Genomic DNA, 18,865 nt, shown 5'->3' with positions numbered 1-18,865 from the left:
GTGTGAGTAAAAAAGTATATGAAAATATGCGTTATGCTGTTTAAACAATAGTTTTCATTGTTTAAATACTGTTACCGATCGGAGCCTTAACTTTCCACACTAGCTCTAAATTTCAACTCTAATAATAATTAAGAAATAATTAATTGTTGAGTGTTTCTCAAATAAATAAATAAATAATTGTTGAGTGATAATATATATATATATATATATTTTTGGTTGAGGAAAATCTCTCTCTCTCTCTCTCTCTTTATATATATATATATATATAAATCTAAAAGTTTAAGTGTAATATTTATTGTTACTACATCCACTTCAATCCATTTCAAATGTAAAATCTATTACTAAATAACTAAATAAATTAATTTAATTATTTTGTCCAAATCTATTAGTACATTAAGTTATTTAAGCATTTTTTAAATTAACGTTAATCAAACAGCACAATCTTTTAAATAATATAATACATCTTATGTATGTTTTCATTTAAATTTTTAATAGTAAAAGAACATTTAGATGATATCATTTACTATCTAAAAAAATTTACAAAGTGACATGATTAGTTAGTTTCACATCAACAACATTATTAACAAATTTTATTCGGTCCACTTTGGTCCATTTGGTTTACTTAGGTCTCATTCGGTCCAATTAGTCTATTTTAGTCCTCATTGGTCCATTCGGTCTATTTTGGACTAATTAGGCCTTAAATGGATTTTTTTCGTAGGTTTCCTTTTTAGTTTCGGGCTCAAAATTTATATATTTATTCTTAATTTTTGGGTTGAAAAGTATGAAATTTTATTCTATTTGATCCAAACTCTTTAGTTTTGGGGTAAAAAAATACAAACAAAGAAGTATAGGTTAATTTAACTTAATTTTCAAGTTTCTCTAATATAATAGTTATTTAGGGTTTCAATTTAAAGTCTCATGAGTAAGGAAGGAATGGAATGTGGTTCGAGGGGGAATTACTCCTCGGATGTGACGTATGCAGCTCAAATATGTATTCCAATAATTAAAATGACCCTCCAAGAAGTTACAATGATAGGAACATGCCTCATGAACATACAAGAAGGAAGGAAACCCAAAAATATCTAGGGGAAAGCTGTTGTCACCGCATTAAATGCATTGCAGCTACTTTTCTGATCGCATTTATGTGGAGAAGACTTCTGAACAGTGTTACCTTGGCTACCACAACTCACAGAAAACCAGATAGGGTGTCTGATGAGACAGGTACTCAAGTGGAGTTTCAGATAATCAACAAGTGTAGAATCAAGATGTTCGATTCACAAGGAGCTATATAATATGAGAGACCCTCCATGAGAAAGGGATCAGAAAAATAGAGAAATAAGATTATAGCAATCTAAATTATCTTTTTATCCAATTGTGATCAATATATACAAGTGTGATCTCTTCGGACTGAAAGTCCATTGATATCAGAATATCTTATTTGTGTTTGATTGCCATTCAATTCAATACTAACAGTTGTTTAACTCATTAGGGCCTAGTTCTTTGACACACTCTCTACAAATTTATTGTGTTAGGTTCATTGGGCCAAGATCTCATACGTTTTGGGCTTGGGTTGCGAATCGTGTCCCTACAGTTAGTATAAATTTACATGATTACTGTAGCAAACTTTGTAAATTTACACAATTATACATAGACTAATGTGGGTCATTTTTAAGCAAAACTATATAAATTCTATACATCTTTCTATTATACACGAAGTTATGTGAATGCTCTAATTCTTTCATTAATCTCATCTTGGTGTAACTCTCTCACTAAAGTATATCTTTCGGATTGTCCATATCTTTCTTTTTTAGCTTCTTTATCTCTATATGATTTTTTTTAATATACCATACAATTGATTTGAAAATAATTTGAATAATGTAAACTATTTTTGAGAGAATGAGAAATTAATGAAAATAAAATTAATTTATGCCTTTGTGTTAAAACCTTTTTTTCCTCTCCCTTAAGTGTGTGTGTGTTTGTTTCTAAAAAAAGTGATAATTATCCCACGTTGCTTAAAAAAGTGTGCTATGTGTAGCATAATTTGCCCCACTTCCCCTTAAAAGTTACCATGACTTTTGAGAAGAATTCATGATGTGAATTTGTGTTGTAACTATTTTTGTCCTCCCTTGTGTGTGTGTGTGTTTTTTTTTCAAAAAATAGAAATAATTAATTAATTTATAGATGCTCTCCTCTCAAGCTTGATTGAAGCTTGCATTTAGAAATACATAAATAAATAAGGGTAAATTACAAAATTGGTCCTTATTCTTTACACTATATTTTAATTTGGTCCCTAACCTTTTAATTGTGTCAATTTAGTCCTTAACCTTTTGGTATTATATCAAAATGGTCGTTACTGTTAAATGATGGATGGAAAATGCTGACGTGACTAACAGCCAAAATAAAAAATGATTTTTTTGCCACATAAACTTCCATCTGGATTGCCACATTGGCATTATAATTAAATAAAATATTAATCTTCCTTCATCAATTTATAAAGAAAAAGAAAGAAAGTATTAATCTGCGTTTTTTTCCTTTCAATATTTCTTGGCATCCAAACACACTCTGAAATCAAATCCTACAAAAATCAACCCTTTCAAATTTCGATTCAGTTGATTTAAATATAACCTTCACATATTGAAATGAAAACATATTCAAACATTCACATTCATAATCAAACCCACTACTCTAAAAAAAAAAAAAAACGAAAGATCTTAGATTGATTTGAAATGAAAACACCAATTTATGTGGTTGAAACCCAATCAAATCCATATAGCCAACCCAATCTCCTCAAGCCAACTACAACCCATTTTGAGTAACACATTTGGTGGTTGAAACCCCTAAACCCAGCAAGTTTCAAGGAAACTTATGATTCTTAAAAAAAAAAAAAAATCCAAAACAAACAAGTTACAACTCAATCATGGTCCAAGCTGAAATCGAGCATTCCATATGTGTCGGTCTCCAAAGAGTTCACCATGGGAGATCTAAAAGCTTCTTGGAATGTGGTGGCAGCAGATCTGGGTTTGGGTCGATTTTAGAGTGATAGAGAAAGAAAGAGTGATTTGGGTTTGGGTCGATTTCTAGCCCAGAACTTAGCGAGAGTAATTGTTGAAAGTGATTCTAAAGCTTGCATAGAGGCTATTCAGGGGTTGGGTCAGAGTTGTTCATTGAGGAATTCAAGCTAGAGCTATAGTTTGTAATCTAGCAGAGGCTTTCGGTGTATGTATTTTCAACTGGGTTTGTAGGGAAGCTGATGTGTTGGCTGGGTGATCTTTGAAGAATAGGTTTTTTTTCTTTCTTTGATTTAGGTTCAAGCTCCAAGCTTTTGCTGACGTTTTCATATAGGTTTGCCTTCTGTAGTTTTTCTTTTAGATTTTTTTTTTAACGTAGACATGTTTGATTATCGGGAAAGTGCAGGAAAAATTAAAAGAAAGTATAAAGAATATGAAAATTTTGGTTATTTGGATTTTTTTCATTTAAATACTGATGTGATATGTTTAAATGTTAAATAAATTTTTAATTATCGTTTAATTTTGAACGTGAGGTTAGTCACAATTTTTTTTAAGGTTATGCTGATATGGCATTCCAAATAGCAGTTGACGTAGTATAAAAAATAATTTTTTATTATTATGTTTGACACATCAGTTTTTTTCATTTATGAGATAATAATCGGGACTAATTTGACATGATATTGAAAAAGTTAAGCACCAAATTAACACAATTGAAAGATTAAGGACCAAATTAAAGTATGGTGTAAAGAATAGGGACTAACTTTATAATTTATCCAATAAATGAATAAGCTTACTTGCTTTATCATTCTCACATTTTTACTTTTTACTTTCTTCACTTTATTTTTAATAATTCTTATTTGTTGGTAATAAGGAGATTAATTTTTTTTTTTTTTAAAAAACCATCCAAAAGACACAAGAGAGGTAGATATTCTATTACCGTACAAACCATAAACATCAAAGCTTAACAAAAGAGAAGTTTCCATATTTATTGGCATCAAAAACAACAAAATCTTCACGTTAAAGGCATCCTGTTTTGGCTAACATGTCTGCATTTTTATTGGCTTCCCGATAGATTTACCTAAGTCTGACTTGAGGGAGTTTTTTTTTTTTTTTTGGTCAATAAGGAAATATCATAAGAAACTAGGAACAAACAAGTCTGTTACAATACAAGCTAGCTTTATCATTAGCTAGGATTCTTTCCACCACAGACGGTGCATTCAAAAAAACAACAAAAGAGTTTACATTGTTTGCGCCCATTTTGGCCATTGCATCCACACATTGGTTGGCCTCCCTATATATGTGCTTTATCTGCATGTTGGGGAACTCCTTCACTAGGTTCCTGCAATCATTAAGCAAAGGTTCCAAAGTCAAGTTGTTGGTATTATTGTTTAAGAGTAATACAACACTTAATGCATCCAGCTCTACAATGATGTTGTGCAGCCCCATTTCCTTAGCAAGTAAAAGACCATCCCTCACAGCCCATAGCTCAGCCACACAGCTGTTGGTGCTACCAAGAGATCTAGCATAACCTTTCAACCATTTCCCCTCATGGTCTCTAATCACTCTGCCCCCACCAGCACATCCTAGGCTGCTAATAGCTGAACAATCTGAATTTAGTTTCACCCAACCTGCTGGAGGTTTCTCCCATCCCACGGCCACAACAGATTTGACTTTAGGCAATTTAGCATTCAGCCCTATAGAGAAGTACTCTACACTATCCTTAACACTCTTATTGTAACAAGACTGGTTCACCTTGCCGGATTTGAAAAGAAAAGTGTTTCTATGCAACCAAAGCTGCCACACTCCCATGGGGAACACAATCTTCCAAGGAATGCCCATTCTACTGTGTTTGATTTCTGCCTTACAGTTGACTTCAAGCCATCTACTAACCGGTAAACTAAAAGTATCCCTTAGACAAACCGGGAATTGAATTTGCTGCCAAAAGTCACGGGCAAACCAACAGCCCCTCAAGAGATGATCCATAGTTTCCATGCTTTGAGGACAGATTTTGCAGGTGGGGTCAAGACTTAAACCCCTTGAACCCAAAACTTCCCCGGTGGGCACGCTATTTTGAAGACATAGCCATAGAAAAAACTGAACCTTAGGATAAGTTTCAGCTTTCCACACCCAATCCACCGTGATAGTATCAAGGTTCAAAGGGTTTAAATCCCTTGCCAACAAGTATGCAGATTTCAAAGAGAAAAAACCATTTTTGGAAAAGGCCCAATGAAGAGAATCCTCAACCTCCAGGCTGCAAGACAGCGGAGTAGCTTTGATGACACTGAGAATGTGTTCCGGCAGATCAAAAGAAAGACATTGAGCTTGCCATTCATGGTTTTGATTAAAACATTGCCTCACCGTAATGAGATTATCATGCCGATTTAAAGGCCCTTCTATTATGTTTTTCAAAGGACCAATAGGAAGCCAAAAATCATCCCACACCTTTACTTTCTCCCCATTCCCCACTGACCATTTTAGCCCCTTGACGTAGACTGGTCCACCCTTCTTGCAAGCTACCCAAATAGAGGAGCAAGGAAGCTTATTGCCTTCATCACATAATCTGCTGGGCGAGAGGTATTTTGCCACCAGCATCTTCGCCCAAGGAGCTTCCTGCTCACAAGCTAATCTCCAGCAAAGCTTTGCTAACAAAGCACAGTTCCTATCCCTCATATTATGCAGCCCCAGCCCTCCAAGTTCTTTGGGAAGTGTCACAGTCTCCCACCTAACCAGATGCAGCCTCCTTTTTTCCTCAGTTGAACCCCAAATAAAGTCTCTTTGAAGCTTATCAATTTGGTTGCAAACTTTAACAGGCAGCATATGGCATTGCATAAAATATTCTGCCACAGGAGCCGCGGAGGATTTAATAAGAACCAGCTTACCAGCCCTTGATAATAGTTTAGACCTCCAACCATCCAGCTTACTTTGGATCTTGTTAACCACAAAATTAAAGGCGTTCCCCACTCTTCCTTGGTTAATAATGGGAAAACCAAGGTATTTACCTAGGTTGGTGGTTGCGGCAATACCCAATCTCCTACAAATGCCTCTCACCCTTCCTCTAGTCACATTAGGAGAAAAAAGAACCTTAGATTTGGTATAGTTAACTTTCTGTCCAGCCAGATTGCAGAAATTGTCAAGGACTTCAATGATAGCTTCGCAGTTTTTGTAGTCTGCTTTGGCAAACAGCAACAAGTCATCAGCGAAGAAAACGTGAGAAAAGCTCGGACCACTTCTAGAAGCCCTTACTTTATCCCACCTTCTATCCTCGCACATACCAGTGATTTGGGCTCCAAGAAACTCCATACACAACAGAAAAAGATAAGGAGAGATGGGATCTCCCTCTCTTATTCCTCTTGAAGGTTGGAAAGACTGAAGTTTGCTACCATTGAACAATAGCGCTGTGGTAGTGGAGGAGACACAACTCAATATCAGCCTTATCATATTCTCTGGAAAACCAAAATGTTCAAGCACCATTTTAATGAACGACCATTCTAGGTGATTATAGGCCTTTTCAAGATCAATCTTCACAACCATGAACCCTGTCCTCCCCTTCCTCTTCCTAAGAGAGTAAATTAATTCTTGGGCAATTATGACGTTATCTGAACCCCTTTTGCCTTCAATAAAAGCTGCCTGCATTGGAGAGATCAAGGATGGTAGCAAGTGACAAATCCTCAAAACAATAATTTTTGCAATAACCTTGTATATTGTGTTGCAAAGGCTTATGGGCCTATATTGATTAACAGTTTCTGGACCAGATTGTTTAGGAATCAAAACAATTAAGGTCTGGTTAAGATACTCCGGAACTTTTTGCTTCCTAAACACTTCTTTGATTTCCTTTTTAACTGATTCCCCCACTACTAACCAGAACCTCTGGAAAAAACCCACATGAAGCCCGTCAACACCAGGAGCTTTGTAGGGCTTCATTGTTTTGAGAGCATTCCAAATTTCCCCATCCGAGGGAATATTCTCCATACTAACAGCATCTTCATGGCTAAGCTTGGCACACCAATCCGATCTCCATTGGGGGGCAATAGGACAAAACACTTGTTCGGATGTATACAGCTTCTTAAAACTAGTATTAAAAATTTCCTTCACTTCCTAAATATTGTGACACCATTCACCCTCATTATTTTGTATACTGGTAATTGTATTCTTGCTTCTTCTGCAAAGCGTGGAAATATGAAAATACGAAGTATTCCTCTCCCCCAAAATAATCCAATTAATTCTGGATTTCAAAGCCCACAGCTCCTCTTCTAGCTGGCTGATAGAGTTATATTCTTCAGTCAAATGATCTTGTAAATTAATCAAAAAACCATTTGGACAGGTAGCTAAGGCTTTTTGGGTACCTAATAACCTGGCCAAAATTTTCCTTTTTCTAGCAAAAACATTCCCAAACACTTCTCTGTTCCATCTTTGAGCTTTGGTCGAGAAGCTAGAGATTGCCTCAGCTAAATTCTCTTCCCTACCAGCCCAAGCATCCCTCACAACAGTCGGGAAGTCACTGTGGCTTAGCCAAATTGACTGAAATCTAAAAGGTCTGTTAGCAGTGGACCCTAAAAAAGGATTCAAACTAAGCAGAAGAGGACAGTGATCTGAATTTATCCTGGCTAAGTGGGTGACGTTAGCTTCCGGATATAATTCCTTGCAACCCGGATTAACCCAACATCTATCAAGTCTACACTGTATCAAATTACCCAATTCCCTCTTATTAGTCCAAGTATATTTTGGGCCTGAAAACCCCAGGTCCATCATCCTACAATCATCCATACATTCCTTAATGGCCCTAACTCTTCTCTGGCAGATTGGATTCCCCCCATATTTCTCATCCTCAGACAAAACTTCATTAAAGTCCCCCATAAGGGCCCAAGGTAAATCATGCATGTTAGCTAACATCCTAAGATTATTTCAAACAATGCATCTTTCTTCAAAACGAGGACTGGCATAAATTGCACTAATTAACCAGCATAGAGTTTGAGACCTTACCCGTATCAAAGCATGGATCTCTTGCTCTGTTGCTGCCAGGACATCCACATTCACCAAGTCTGAGCGCCACAGCAACCATATTCCTCCAGCAAATCTAATGGTGTCAGCCATTGCATGTCCATCAAAAGGAAGGGATTCAATGATCTCATCTGCTCTAGCACCACTCATCCTGGTTTCAGTGATCACCATAAGGATTGGAGCATGCCATTCCACCAAATCCATGACCGTCTTCCTGAATTGAGGTTTCATAGCACCCTTACAGTTCCAAATCAGAATGTTCATCATTTTATAATGAGTAGAGACAACATCCTCGTGAGCTAGAGAAGGAGAAACATCAGTGTTTCTCAATCTCCATACCTCCAACATCTCTTTCCTCGACTCCCAAATCCCCTTGATTAGAGTCACTGAGTGCATGATTATTCCCAAGTCCCCTTGTGTTACCTTGACTACAATCGTTCCGCTTAATCTGGGCTCGGCAAACTGGATCATTTTCACCCTGTGAAGGCTGCCCATCAACGAGCATTCTACCGGGAAGTTGATCAATTTCTTCATTTCTGAAATCACTGTCTCCGTCAACATCGCTTCTGCTTCCGATAGATATTTTTCCGAGTTCTGCATTTCGGATCTTGTTGCTGATGGCCCTGAGTTTGTCATCGGAATGCTTGGTACTGGAGGCCGATCCGTCAAAAACCTCCACCATGGGTTCGGCGTTGTGATCCACGCCTCGTCTTTCAAAGGCAAGTAACCCAGCTGCTTGCTCCTCTCCGTTAGAGGAAAAATGTTCTTCCATGCCACCATCAACTCTGTTTCGAACCAGCCCCACACCTCTGTTGGGTCTACCGAATGGTTGAGTCGCTCACCGGTATGATCTTTCCTTTGTAGAGAATCCCCCACTTCTCCTTGCCTTCCATCACCGCTGCTGTATTGTTTAGTTGCTGTATTCTCCTTTCCCGTTGGACTGCTACTCTCTAAATGGGTCACTTTTGGGTTCAAAGAGCCAGAAAAACAAAACAGGCCTTGCTCTAAATTAGACCCAAAAACAAAAAGCCCACTCTTGCTGCTCTGGCCCACTTCTTTTGGTTGTAAACCAATTGATTTCGTTGCCTTCTGGTTAGTTCTGGAACTTATTCCCTTATTTTTTGCTCCCTTGCCACTTTTTAGCTGACTATGATTGGACGTAGCCATCTCTCTCTGTGACACGACAGGTTGCGTGTGCAGGGATTTCCTTTTCCCATCTCTTCTACTCATGCTTGCTACGCTAGGCTCGGCAGTGATGGCTATGGAAGATTGCGTCATCTGCACATCCGCCGTATGACTTACCGTCTGGACCCGTTGCACTGATCTAGCTCTATTATTCCCTTTCCTTCTGTTAACAACCATCCATTCTCTATATTCCTGCTGCACATCTTCCTTTTTCTTCAACCCTTCTGCTTCTTGAGCACTTTGCATGCCCGCTTGGTCATCCTTTTGCTCCCCTGTTTCTTCACCACTTCTACCCATACTCTTCTCCTTGGGCTACTCTCTTATGTACGGACATGATTCAACCTTGTGGCCAATCCTTCCACACGAGAAACAGAGGGTGTTTATCCCTTCATAGAGCACTCATTGCTCTAGCTTGCCGAGGTAAAGTTTCCTAACCAACGGTTTATCCAAGTTAACTTGGATACACAATCTAGCAAATCTGCCCTTTTCCCCATTAGCTGTATGAGAGTCAATCCTCAGGATCGGTCCAATAGCTTTCCCGATCTTAAGGAGTGCATTAGGCTCATAATATTCAATGGGCAACTCTGGTAGCCTAATCCAAACTGCTACTGAAGAAAGAGTTGCTGTGGAAGCCTTAAACTCCGGTTCCCATTGTCTAATAGCAATAAACTGCTGACCAATGAACCAAGGACCCCCCATGAGGATAGTATCTACATCTTCATCTAACTCGAATTTCACTAGGAAATAATCATACCCCAAGTCTATGCAGTCCATACCTCCACACGGATTCCACATCTTTCTCACTCTCTCAACGAGGAATGAAAACGCCATTCTCCTCCCAAAGGTTTTGATGATGAGAGCTTTTTGCCAAGGTGTTCTCATTTGAACCTTCTCTTCTCTGGAAAATCCAATTCTAAGGCTACCGTCTTGGTCACTTTCCTCTTCAATGTTAGACTCCAAATCCTCTTGCATTGCGCTTTTAAGACCAAACGCTTGTGCAAATGCACCAGGCATTGCACCCACCAGCTTATCCTTGTAACTCCCTATTTTAATCCCCTTTCCTTTCTCATTCGTCTCTTGAAAACTATGGCTTTCCTTGAACTTTTTTGTGCTGCGAGCTAAGGCATCTTCTTCTTCTTCCGAGCGCTTCAGTCTTTCTCTCTCCATCCTAAAGACTGGTTTATGTGAGAAGAAGAAGACTAACGTCTGACTTGAGGGAGTTTGACTAGTGTTAAACCTGCCTTGTGCGGGATTTAATTTTATAGTGAAAGAAATATTACAAATAATAACTAATCTTGGAAAATTCAAGCATATGTTAAATGCAAATTGTAATTCGTTTAAGCTAAATCAACAATCCATGAGTTACTAGTCAAACGTAAAAAATACTAGGATTTAATATTTCTTAAAGTTATGAATTATGATATAGAAAATACATTTGAAAGATAAATTTCTTTGTTTCTATAAAGGAATAATAGATCTCTCTCTCTCTCTCTCTCTCTATATATATATATATTTGATAGGAATAGATCTCTATATTTAATTGCACTATTTTAGTTAATTTTTAAATATTTTTACTAATTTAATATAATTATTTATATTTTAAATAATTATTAAATTAATTATGACGTCATCACGGTTCGATCCTGGTTTAACCTCGGTTCGACCTCAAAAACCTTGAACCTCTCCCTTTTACGGTTCAATGAACGGTCCGAATTTCAAAACCTTGCATGAGTATTGATAAATACAAAATTATATCGTACACGTGCTCCAATAAATTCTACAAGCAAGTCGTGTTTGCCATCATACATGATAGAAATTGTGTTGTAAGTTAGGAAGTAATAGACATGACATAATTTCTCTAGAAAAATTATTAGGTACTCTCAAAGTATTATAAATGAGTATTTCCCCATCTCACATGAATAGTGAGTCTCACCATGAATTTAATTAGTGAGACCCACCATTCATGTGAGAGGAAGGAGTACGCATTTATGATACTCTGAGAATACACAATAATTTCACATTTCTTTAAACTTTTGTTTTAGGTTATTAATTATATATATGTGTGTGGATGTTTTGAGTTTTTTTTTTTGAGTAAACAGTAATACTTATTAAAACACACATGAAAATAATAATATTAGTGTTTTAAATTAGGTTTATAATACATTACATAACCAGAATAATTTTAATTGATTGTTAGTATTTTAAGTTGGATTTTTTTTTATAAAAAAAAAACCAAAAAAAAAAAAACAATTTTTAACACAATCATAAGCCTGCAGAGGGCATATTTTTCTTTTTGTACAAATAACAATACACAAATTTCGAAGTCTAAAAATAAAAATTCTTTACCTCGAAGTTCTCAACAACCACTAAAAAAAGATACTGTGATTTCGTATTCTATTACACCTCCAATAACCCTTCAAAGTACATTTATATTTAATATTCATAAATGTCCATGATACCTAATACTTTTTAGTTTTTTTTTTTATATGAAAAACTTGTAACTTTATTAAGACGAAGATAAATTTAGTACATCATGAGTAATAGCTGACTTAATCAGTGGTGGATTTTCCTCTATTCACATTACATAATTATCACTATTATCTATATCATTCACATATTTCGCCAAAATTTGAGCTGGTATGTTGCCTTGACGCTTTACATGTGAGACTTTTATTGATTGGAAATCGAGGAACTTCAGAGCTACCCTAGCTAGAATGTATGAGACAATCACAGGTGGTGTGTATTATCCCAAAAGAGTACCAGCTACTATCTTAGAATCACATTCAAAGACCACATCTTTTAGACCAATATCCCAAGCAAAAGACACTCATATCTCTATGGCTTTTGCTTCAATCTCTAGCAGCCCCAACGGTTAATGAAATCTTCTACTTAAAGTAGCCGTAACTCTACCCTCATGATCTCAAATAACCATACCTACACTTGCCTGTCGAGACTAAGCAAAAACCGTCCCATCCACATTCATCTTGTAACTTTATTAAGATGAAAATAAATTCAGCACATCATGAGTAATAGTTGACTCAATTAGTAACAGATTTTCCTCTATTCACATTACATAATTATCACTATTATTTATATCATTCACATATTTTGCCAAAATATAAGCTGGTATGTTGCCTTGACGCTTTACATGGGAGACTTTTATTAATAGGAAATCTAGGAGCTTCAGAGCTACCCTGGCTAGAATGTTTAAGACAATCACAGTTGGTGTGTATTATCCCAAAAGAGTATTAGCTACTATCTTAGAATCACATTCAAAGACCACATCTTTTAGACCAACATCCCAAGCAAAAGACACTCATACCTCCATGGCTTTCACTTCAATCTCCAGTGGCCCCAACGGTTGATGAAATCTTCTATTTAAAGTAGCCGTAACTCTGCCCTCATGATCTCAAATTTCCACACCTACACTCACCTGTCGAGACTAAGCAAAAACCGTCCCATCCACATTCACCTTGTAGCTCAATATGATAATATATCTACTAGCAAGTGAGCACTGAAGGGTAATTTAAGAATAGCTTAAGCATCGATTGGAATAAAAATTTGCTTCACTAGCTTAGCCTGCCATTCACATGTTAGAGGATCAATGAGAGCACAAACATTTGCTTGTGTTGGCAGTGTATTTGGTTGAGATAAGACTTTAAAGGTGTTTGGTTCATTGAGCCAATTATCGGTTCAAATTCCAATTGATACCTAAATAGTTATCAGTATCATATGATACACGATACGTATCGTATCGTGTGTAAAAAGTTACATATCATAAGGGTGTATCAGAAATGCTCATGATTTGTACGATATAGTGTGCGTATCGTGTAAAATCGTATGCATCGTACGATACATAGACATATGCTTAAAATGAATATTTTTTTTTTAATAAAAAAATTTGTACTTTTATTTGAATCTAACAAGTTATTAGACTTGTTTTTAACACAGAATTATTAGATTACTTAATTTAGCCTAATAAAATAACATGTCCATAATTTTTTTCCCCTTTTTCTCCTACAAAATTTGGGATACACATTTATACTTCACTTTCATATTTACAAATTTATTTTCTATACTATGAATAAATTATTAATTGAGAATATAATTATTTTTTATTTTTGTCATTATTCTTATAAGTCTAAGAAATTAGAATGCCAAGAAGAATTTTTTTTTTTAATTATTAAAATAAAAGAACAAGAAGCGATATTAAATATTGATGATGAAGAAGAAAATTTCAATGAATAGATAAGCTTGCAAAATGATAAACATGATGATAACATCGACTTGAGATGGAGTTGATTAGAGAAGATGATGAAAAGAAATTATTATTGTGGGTGATTTGTAATGTATTATCACTTTTTTTTTTTAGAAACAAACATACACACACAAGGGAGAGAGAAAATGGGAAAGGGGTTTTAATACAAAGACACATTACTTTTAAGTTTAATTAATTTGAATGTGTATGTTATAAACACATGCTAGTTTGATTTATTTAGTTAGCTTGTTAAATATTATTACATAAGTGATTAATAAATTAGTCATTAGTTGAATATGTTCAAAATTTCTAATGAATATACCCTTTATACATGTGTTTATATATATATATATAAAATATTATATAAATTTTATTAAATATTTGTGTACCTTACAATATAAAATAATATACGATATATAATATGATTCACAATTTGACAGCTAGTTTTTTGCATAAAATAATTTTTAAGTGATTATTGTGCTGAAATTACACCCATAAATTCAATAGCCCCAATTAAGGTTAAAAAAAATATTTGTGGTCAATAAATATCCTCATCATTTTTATATGGTAATAACTTTTGCCTCACTCCTGTGTACTTCCGTTATTCGTGTTGCCCAAGAAAACTTTTATGCCTTGTCTTTAAAACCCTTTGCAAAAGCACCATACGATTCTCTCTCTTTCTCATGCTCTAAAACCTGATTCTTAAACCCCACATTCTAGTCAACCATTTGTTCAGTTATGGCCACTTCTGTGCTTCTTCGGTCTCTAAAGCATCAGAAGCTTCGAACTTCTTCTTTAGCAGCTTGCAGATCCGTAAGTTCTCTTCCTTTATTCTTTTTTTCCCCCTTTTGTCGTTGTTACAGAATGGAGATCCTCTGTTTTTTTTTTTTTTTTGCTGGGAAAACGAAGAAAACTAAAAAGTTGCTATCTTGAAATCTATTCGATGATAGACTGTAATCGGATTAGTCATTGTAGTTGATTTCTTGTTATTTTTTCTTGTTATTGATGATGTTTTAATTTTGGAATCTGTTATTTATTTTCTTTTTTAGTTAGCAAATGCATTCTTCATAGTTTCATTATTCAATTGAGTTATATTTTTTCTCAAATATGTGGAAGGTTTTACATATCCTAATGTTATTTTTATTAATCCATCTTTTGCTTTAGTCTCATGCATGTGACTATTTTGATCATAAAAATATTTTTGCGCCCTGTTACTCCCACAGTTCATAGGTGGCAGTGCGAAGACATCATTTGCTACCTCTCCTTTTGTTAACAAATGGGCATCCTTGGCAAGACCCTTTAGGTATATCTCTTCTTTCTGCAGTTTATTGTATGTTTCCAATGCAAGCTTCTTTGATGATTTTATTTTAAACCATACACAGCTCTCGGCCCATTGGCAGCGATGTTGTTGGTATTGACTTGGGTACCACCAATTCATGTGTTTCAGTTATGGAGGGGAAGGTTTGTTCATCTTCATTTTAACTTTTTTGGTTATTTAAAAAAATTAATTTCCTTCCTTATTGTTAATATTTTGTTAATTTTCCATGATAATTTTCTTTGGCTATTTCACTGAAATTTTCTGAAGAATCCCAAAGTTATTGAGAATGCTGAAGGTGCTCGAACCACACCATCAGTGGTTGCCTTTGACAAGAAAGGGGAGCTGATTGTGGGAACCCCAGCCAAACGTCAGGGTGTGACCAACCCGTCCAACACATTTTCTGGTACCAAACGTCTCATAGGGAGACGATTTGATGACCCTCAAATACAAAAGGAAATGAAGATGGTGCCTTATAAGATTGTTAGAGGTCCTGCTGGAGATGCTTGGCTTGAAGCCAATGGAAAGCAGTACTCACCAGAACAGATAGGGGCATTTGTTCTTACCAAGATGAAAGAAACTGCTGAGGCATACCTTGGTAAAACAGTTTCTAAAGCTGTGATCACTGTTCCAGCTTATTTTAATGATGCACAGAGGCAAGCAACAAAGGATGCTGGACGAATTGCTGGTCTAGACGTTCAAAGAATCATTAATGAACCAACTGCTGCTGCACTGTCTTATGGGCTAAACAACAAAGAAGGCCTTGTAGCTGTTTTTGATCTTGGAGGTGGAACTTTTGATGTTTCAATCCTGGAAATATCAAATGGTGTCTTTGAGGTATGCATCACTCAATTTTTGCTTTGTTGTTTCTTCATCGTAAATGAGTCAGCTAATGGTCTTTTTAACAGGTCAAAGCTACAAATGGAGATACTTTTTTGGGAGGGGAGGACTTTGACAATGCACTTCTAGAATTCTTGGTGAATGAGTTTAAGAGAACTGACGAGATTGATCTTTCAAAGGACAAGATGGCACTGCAGAGGCTTCGGGAAGCAGCTGAAAAGGCTAAGATAGAACTCTCATCTACAAGTCAGACTGATATCAACCTTCCATTTATAACTGCCGATGCTTCTGGTGCTAAACATTTCAATATCACACTGACCAGATCAAAGTTTGAGACTTTGGTGGATCACTTGATTGAGAGGACCAAAAATCCATGCAACAACTGTGTAAAGGATGCTGGGATATCAGTCAAGGATGTGAATGAAGTTCTTCTTGTGGGAGGGATGACCCGTGTTCCCAAGGTACAAGAGATAGTTACACAAATCTTTGGGAAGCCCCCAAGCAAAGGAGTAAATCCTGATGAGGCAGTTGCTATGGGAGCTGCAATTCAAGGTGGTATTCTTCGTGGAGATGTTAAGGAGTTGCTTCTGTTGGATGTGACTCCTTTATCACTTGGCATTGAAACTCTTGGAGGTATCTTTACGAGGTTGATCAACAGGAACACAACCATCCCTACCAAGAAGTCACAGGTCAGTTTATCTACTAAAATGCAAATTCCAGAAAACTAGGATCAGGGTGAGAACTGAGAAGTAGTAGACTTAAATTAAAAAGTTAATACTGTAACATAATTATTTGACCTGTCTGCTTGATGAGAATACTATATATACTCATATATGTTGTAAAATCAGTAGATAGACAGTTGTATTTAGAATGCATAGACTAACCCAACCTTTGGCAGGGCATGCCAATGCCATTTTTAGGAGACTGGATTCTAAGAAAAGGAGGTTATCTTATCAACGTTTTGCTTTTAATTCTTATTTTCTTTAAGTTTTTGTTTTTGCTAGTGTACTTGAACACTGTGTTGTGCCTAGCTGTATGAAGATAAGGTTTAAATTTTGATTTTCATGCATTTGTGTCTCAGGTCTTCTCTACCGCTGCAGACAATCAAACTCAGGTAGGAATCAAAGTTCTCCAAGGTGAGCGTGAAATGGCAGCTGACAACAAGCTTTTGGGTGAGTTTGAGCTAGTTGGTCTTCCTCCTGCGCCTAGAGGCATGCCACAAATTGAGGTGATGTTTGATATTGATGCAAATGGAATTGTTACGGTTTCTGCTAAGGATAAGTCAATAGGTAAAGAACAGCAGATTACAATCCGATCCTCTGGAGGGCTCTCTGAGGTTGAGATTGAAAAGATGGTCAGGGAGGCTGAGATGCATGCTCAAAGAGATCAGGATAGAAAAACTTTGATTGATATTAAAAATAGTGCTGACACAACCATATACAGCATCGAAAAAAGCTTGGGTGAGTACAGGGACAAGATTCCTACTGAGGTTGCATCAGAAATAGAGGCTGCCGTTGTGGATCTGAGGAAAGCAATGTCCAATGAAAATATCGACGAGATCAAGGTAAAGGTTGATGCTGCAAATAAAGCTGTTACAAAGATTGGAGCGCACATGTCTAAAGGCTCAGGAAGATCGTCCTCGGGAGGATATCAGGGTGATGAGCAGCCCCCAGAAGAAGAATATGAAGAGGTCAATAAATAGAAGTTCTTAAATCCGATCACATGATATAAGATAATACAATTATTTTTTTCATGAGTTTCCAAAATCCTTTTTCAGTGGTTCTGTAGTTAATTTAGGGTGGACTTTACATGAGAATTTATTGAGAAGATTGTCATTTGTGAATGCAATCTTAAATTGGCCCCGCATTAAAATTGAATCCATTAGAATCAATTTTGAATTCATTTTTGCTGCATCTTGAAGTGGCTTCTGCTATTATTTTCACAAATACAATAGAAAGTACTCATGCTATCTTGGCGAAACTGGACTAATGGTAACATAGGTTCAGAAGATCTTATACTATAGCGCCTAAATTTGGCTTGGGATCTGCTGTTACTTTGTTGCTGGACCCTGCTTCTTATATTGTTGACAGAATGTTTCATTAGGTCTAATGCATTGGTTTGGTTGCAACAATTATGTTTTGGCGATAATGTTATTAGTGAAGGTTACTAGAATCTTTTTGTATCTCCTAATCTGCATGCTACATTGTTAGATTTAGTGGCCATTTGGCATGCTTGTCTGAAGTAGTGCTTTAAGCCATGGAGTTAAGAGTGTTATATCAATTTAGTAACCAAATTGATCAAAAATTTAAATGTTCAGGGTATAAACATGATAATTGAAACTTCGGAGACTAAACTGTAACAGGCCAAACCAAAGGAAATATTACAAAATGAGCATGGACATTTTGGCCGCTTCACAGTTTTATCAGTGTAGTAAATTATTTTTTGAAGTACAACTATTTCAAACAACTCCATTTTCAAAAAGCTGAAAAATAAGCTATACCAAACAAACCCTGATAGTGTTGGAAACTGTACATTTTTGAAAATTATGTGGAAATCAGGGTAATATATTAAACTGGAAATTTGTTATGTTGAACTTACACTGTTTGTGTGCATGTCTGGTTTGTCCTTTTAGTGCATGCAATGTTCCTATGTTTAGCAGGAAAATTACCCTTTCCCTTTGGAGTTCTAATGTTTATATCTTAAAATTTTCTTTGTCAATGCATTTACAATTTTCGCTAGATGTATACGTTTGTGATAAACATTTGTGTCTAAGTTACTGACCGAACTTAATAATGCATAAAAATCAATAATTGACTACTACTGCTACATATTGCTTTCCAAGGTTTTAAGGACAACTGAAGAAAGGTTAAGAGTTTGTTAGTGTTTTTGGTATATTGGGTTTTATGGGTGGTTCTTAATTGCTATTTGTAGTTCATTTTTGTGGGTCTCTAAGAAAAAGCAAAAAGGAAAAAAAAAATGATGTTCATGCATTCAAGCAAGTAACATAGCCACAGCTCAAGTGGAAGAGCAAGTAGAGGTTGAGGTTGAAGAGGGTTACACTATAAATCAATTCATTGATAAGATTATTGAGGTCTATGTGAATAAGAAGCCACGGACAAATGAATAGAGGAAGTATTTGGTGTCTAGGGAGGAGTGGAAAAAGTATAGGGAAAGCTTCTACAATCAACGCTGTTTGCGGGCAGATGCAGATCAGCAGAAGGCGATCCTACCATGAAGCAGCAATTGATTTCCCTAAGAAGA

The 18,865-nt window shown here is 36.1% G+C and overlaps 1 protein-coding gene across 1 annotated transcript; it reads left to right on the top strand.

The window, feature by feature from the left end:
• The first annotated feature begins 14,048 nt into the window (after positions 1-14,048).
• On the top strand, positions 14,049-18,853 carry LOC115974787 (heat shock 70 kDa protein, mitochondrial-like). The gene is made up of 6 exons (XM_031095303.1): positions 14,049-14,262; positions 14,673-14,752; positions 14,832-14,910; positions 15,035-15,601; positions 15,673-16,293; positions 16,686-18,853. Exons 1-6 carry the CDS (start codon positions 14,188-14,190, stop codon positions 17,304-17,306), a joined length of 2,043 nt encoding a protein of 680 aa, XP_030951163.1. The 5' UTR covers positions 14,049-14,187; the 3' UTR covers positions 17,307-18,853.
• Positions 18,854-18,865: the final 12 nt, after the last annotated feature.

Source organism: Quercus lobata, chromosome 2, assembly GCF_001633185.2.
Source record: "Quercus lobata isolate SW786 chromosome 2, ValleyOak3.0 Primary Assembly, whole genome shotgun sequence".
In the NCBI taxonomy this organism is placed as follows: domain Eukaryota; kingdom Viridiplantae; phylum Streptophyta; class Magnoliopsida; order Fagales; family Fagaceae; genus Quercus; species Quercus lobata.
Note: the sequence above shows the minus strand (reverse complement) of the source record. Positions and strands in the feature narration are given on the sequence as shown.

Coding starts and splice junctions, on each gene's coding strand:
- LOC115974787 (XM_031095303.1), top strand. CDS start 14,188: ATGGCCACTTCTGTGCTTCTTCGGTCTCTAAAGCATCAGAAGCTTCGA. Junction 14,263..14,672: donor CTTTAGCAGCTTGCAGATCC/GTAAGTTCTCTT, acceptor TTACTCCCACAG/TTCATAGGTGGCAGTGCGAA. Junction 14,911..15,034: donor TTTCAGTTATGGAGGGGAAG/GTTTGTTCATCT, acceptor AATTTTCTGAAG/AATCCCAAAGTTATTGAGAA.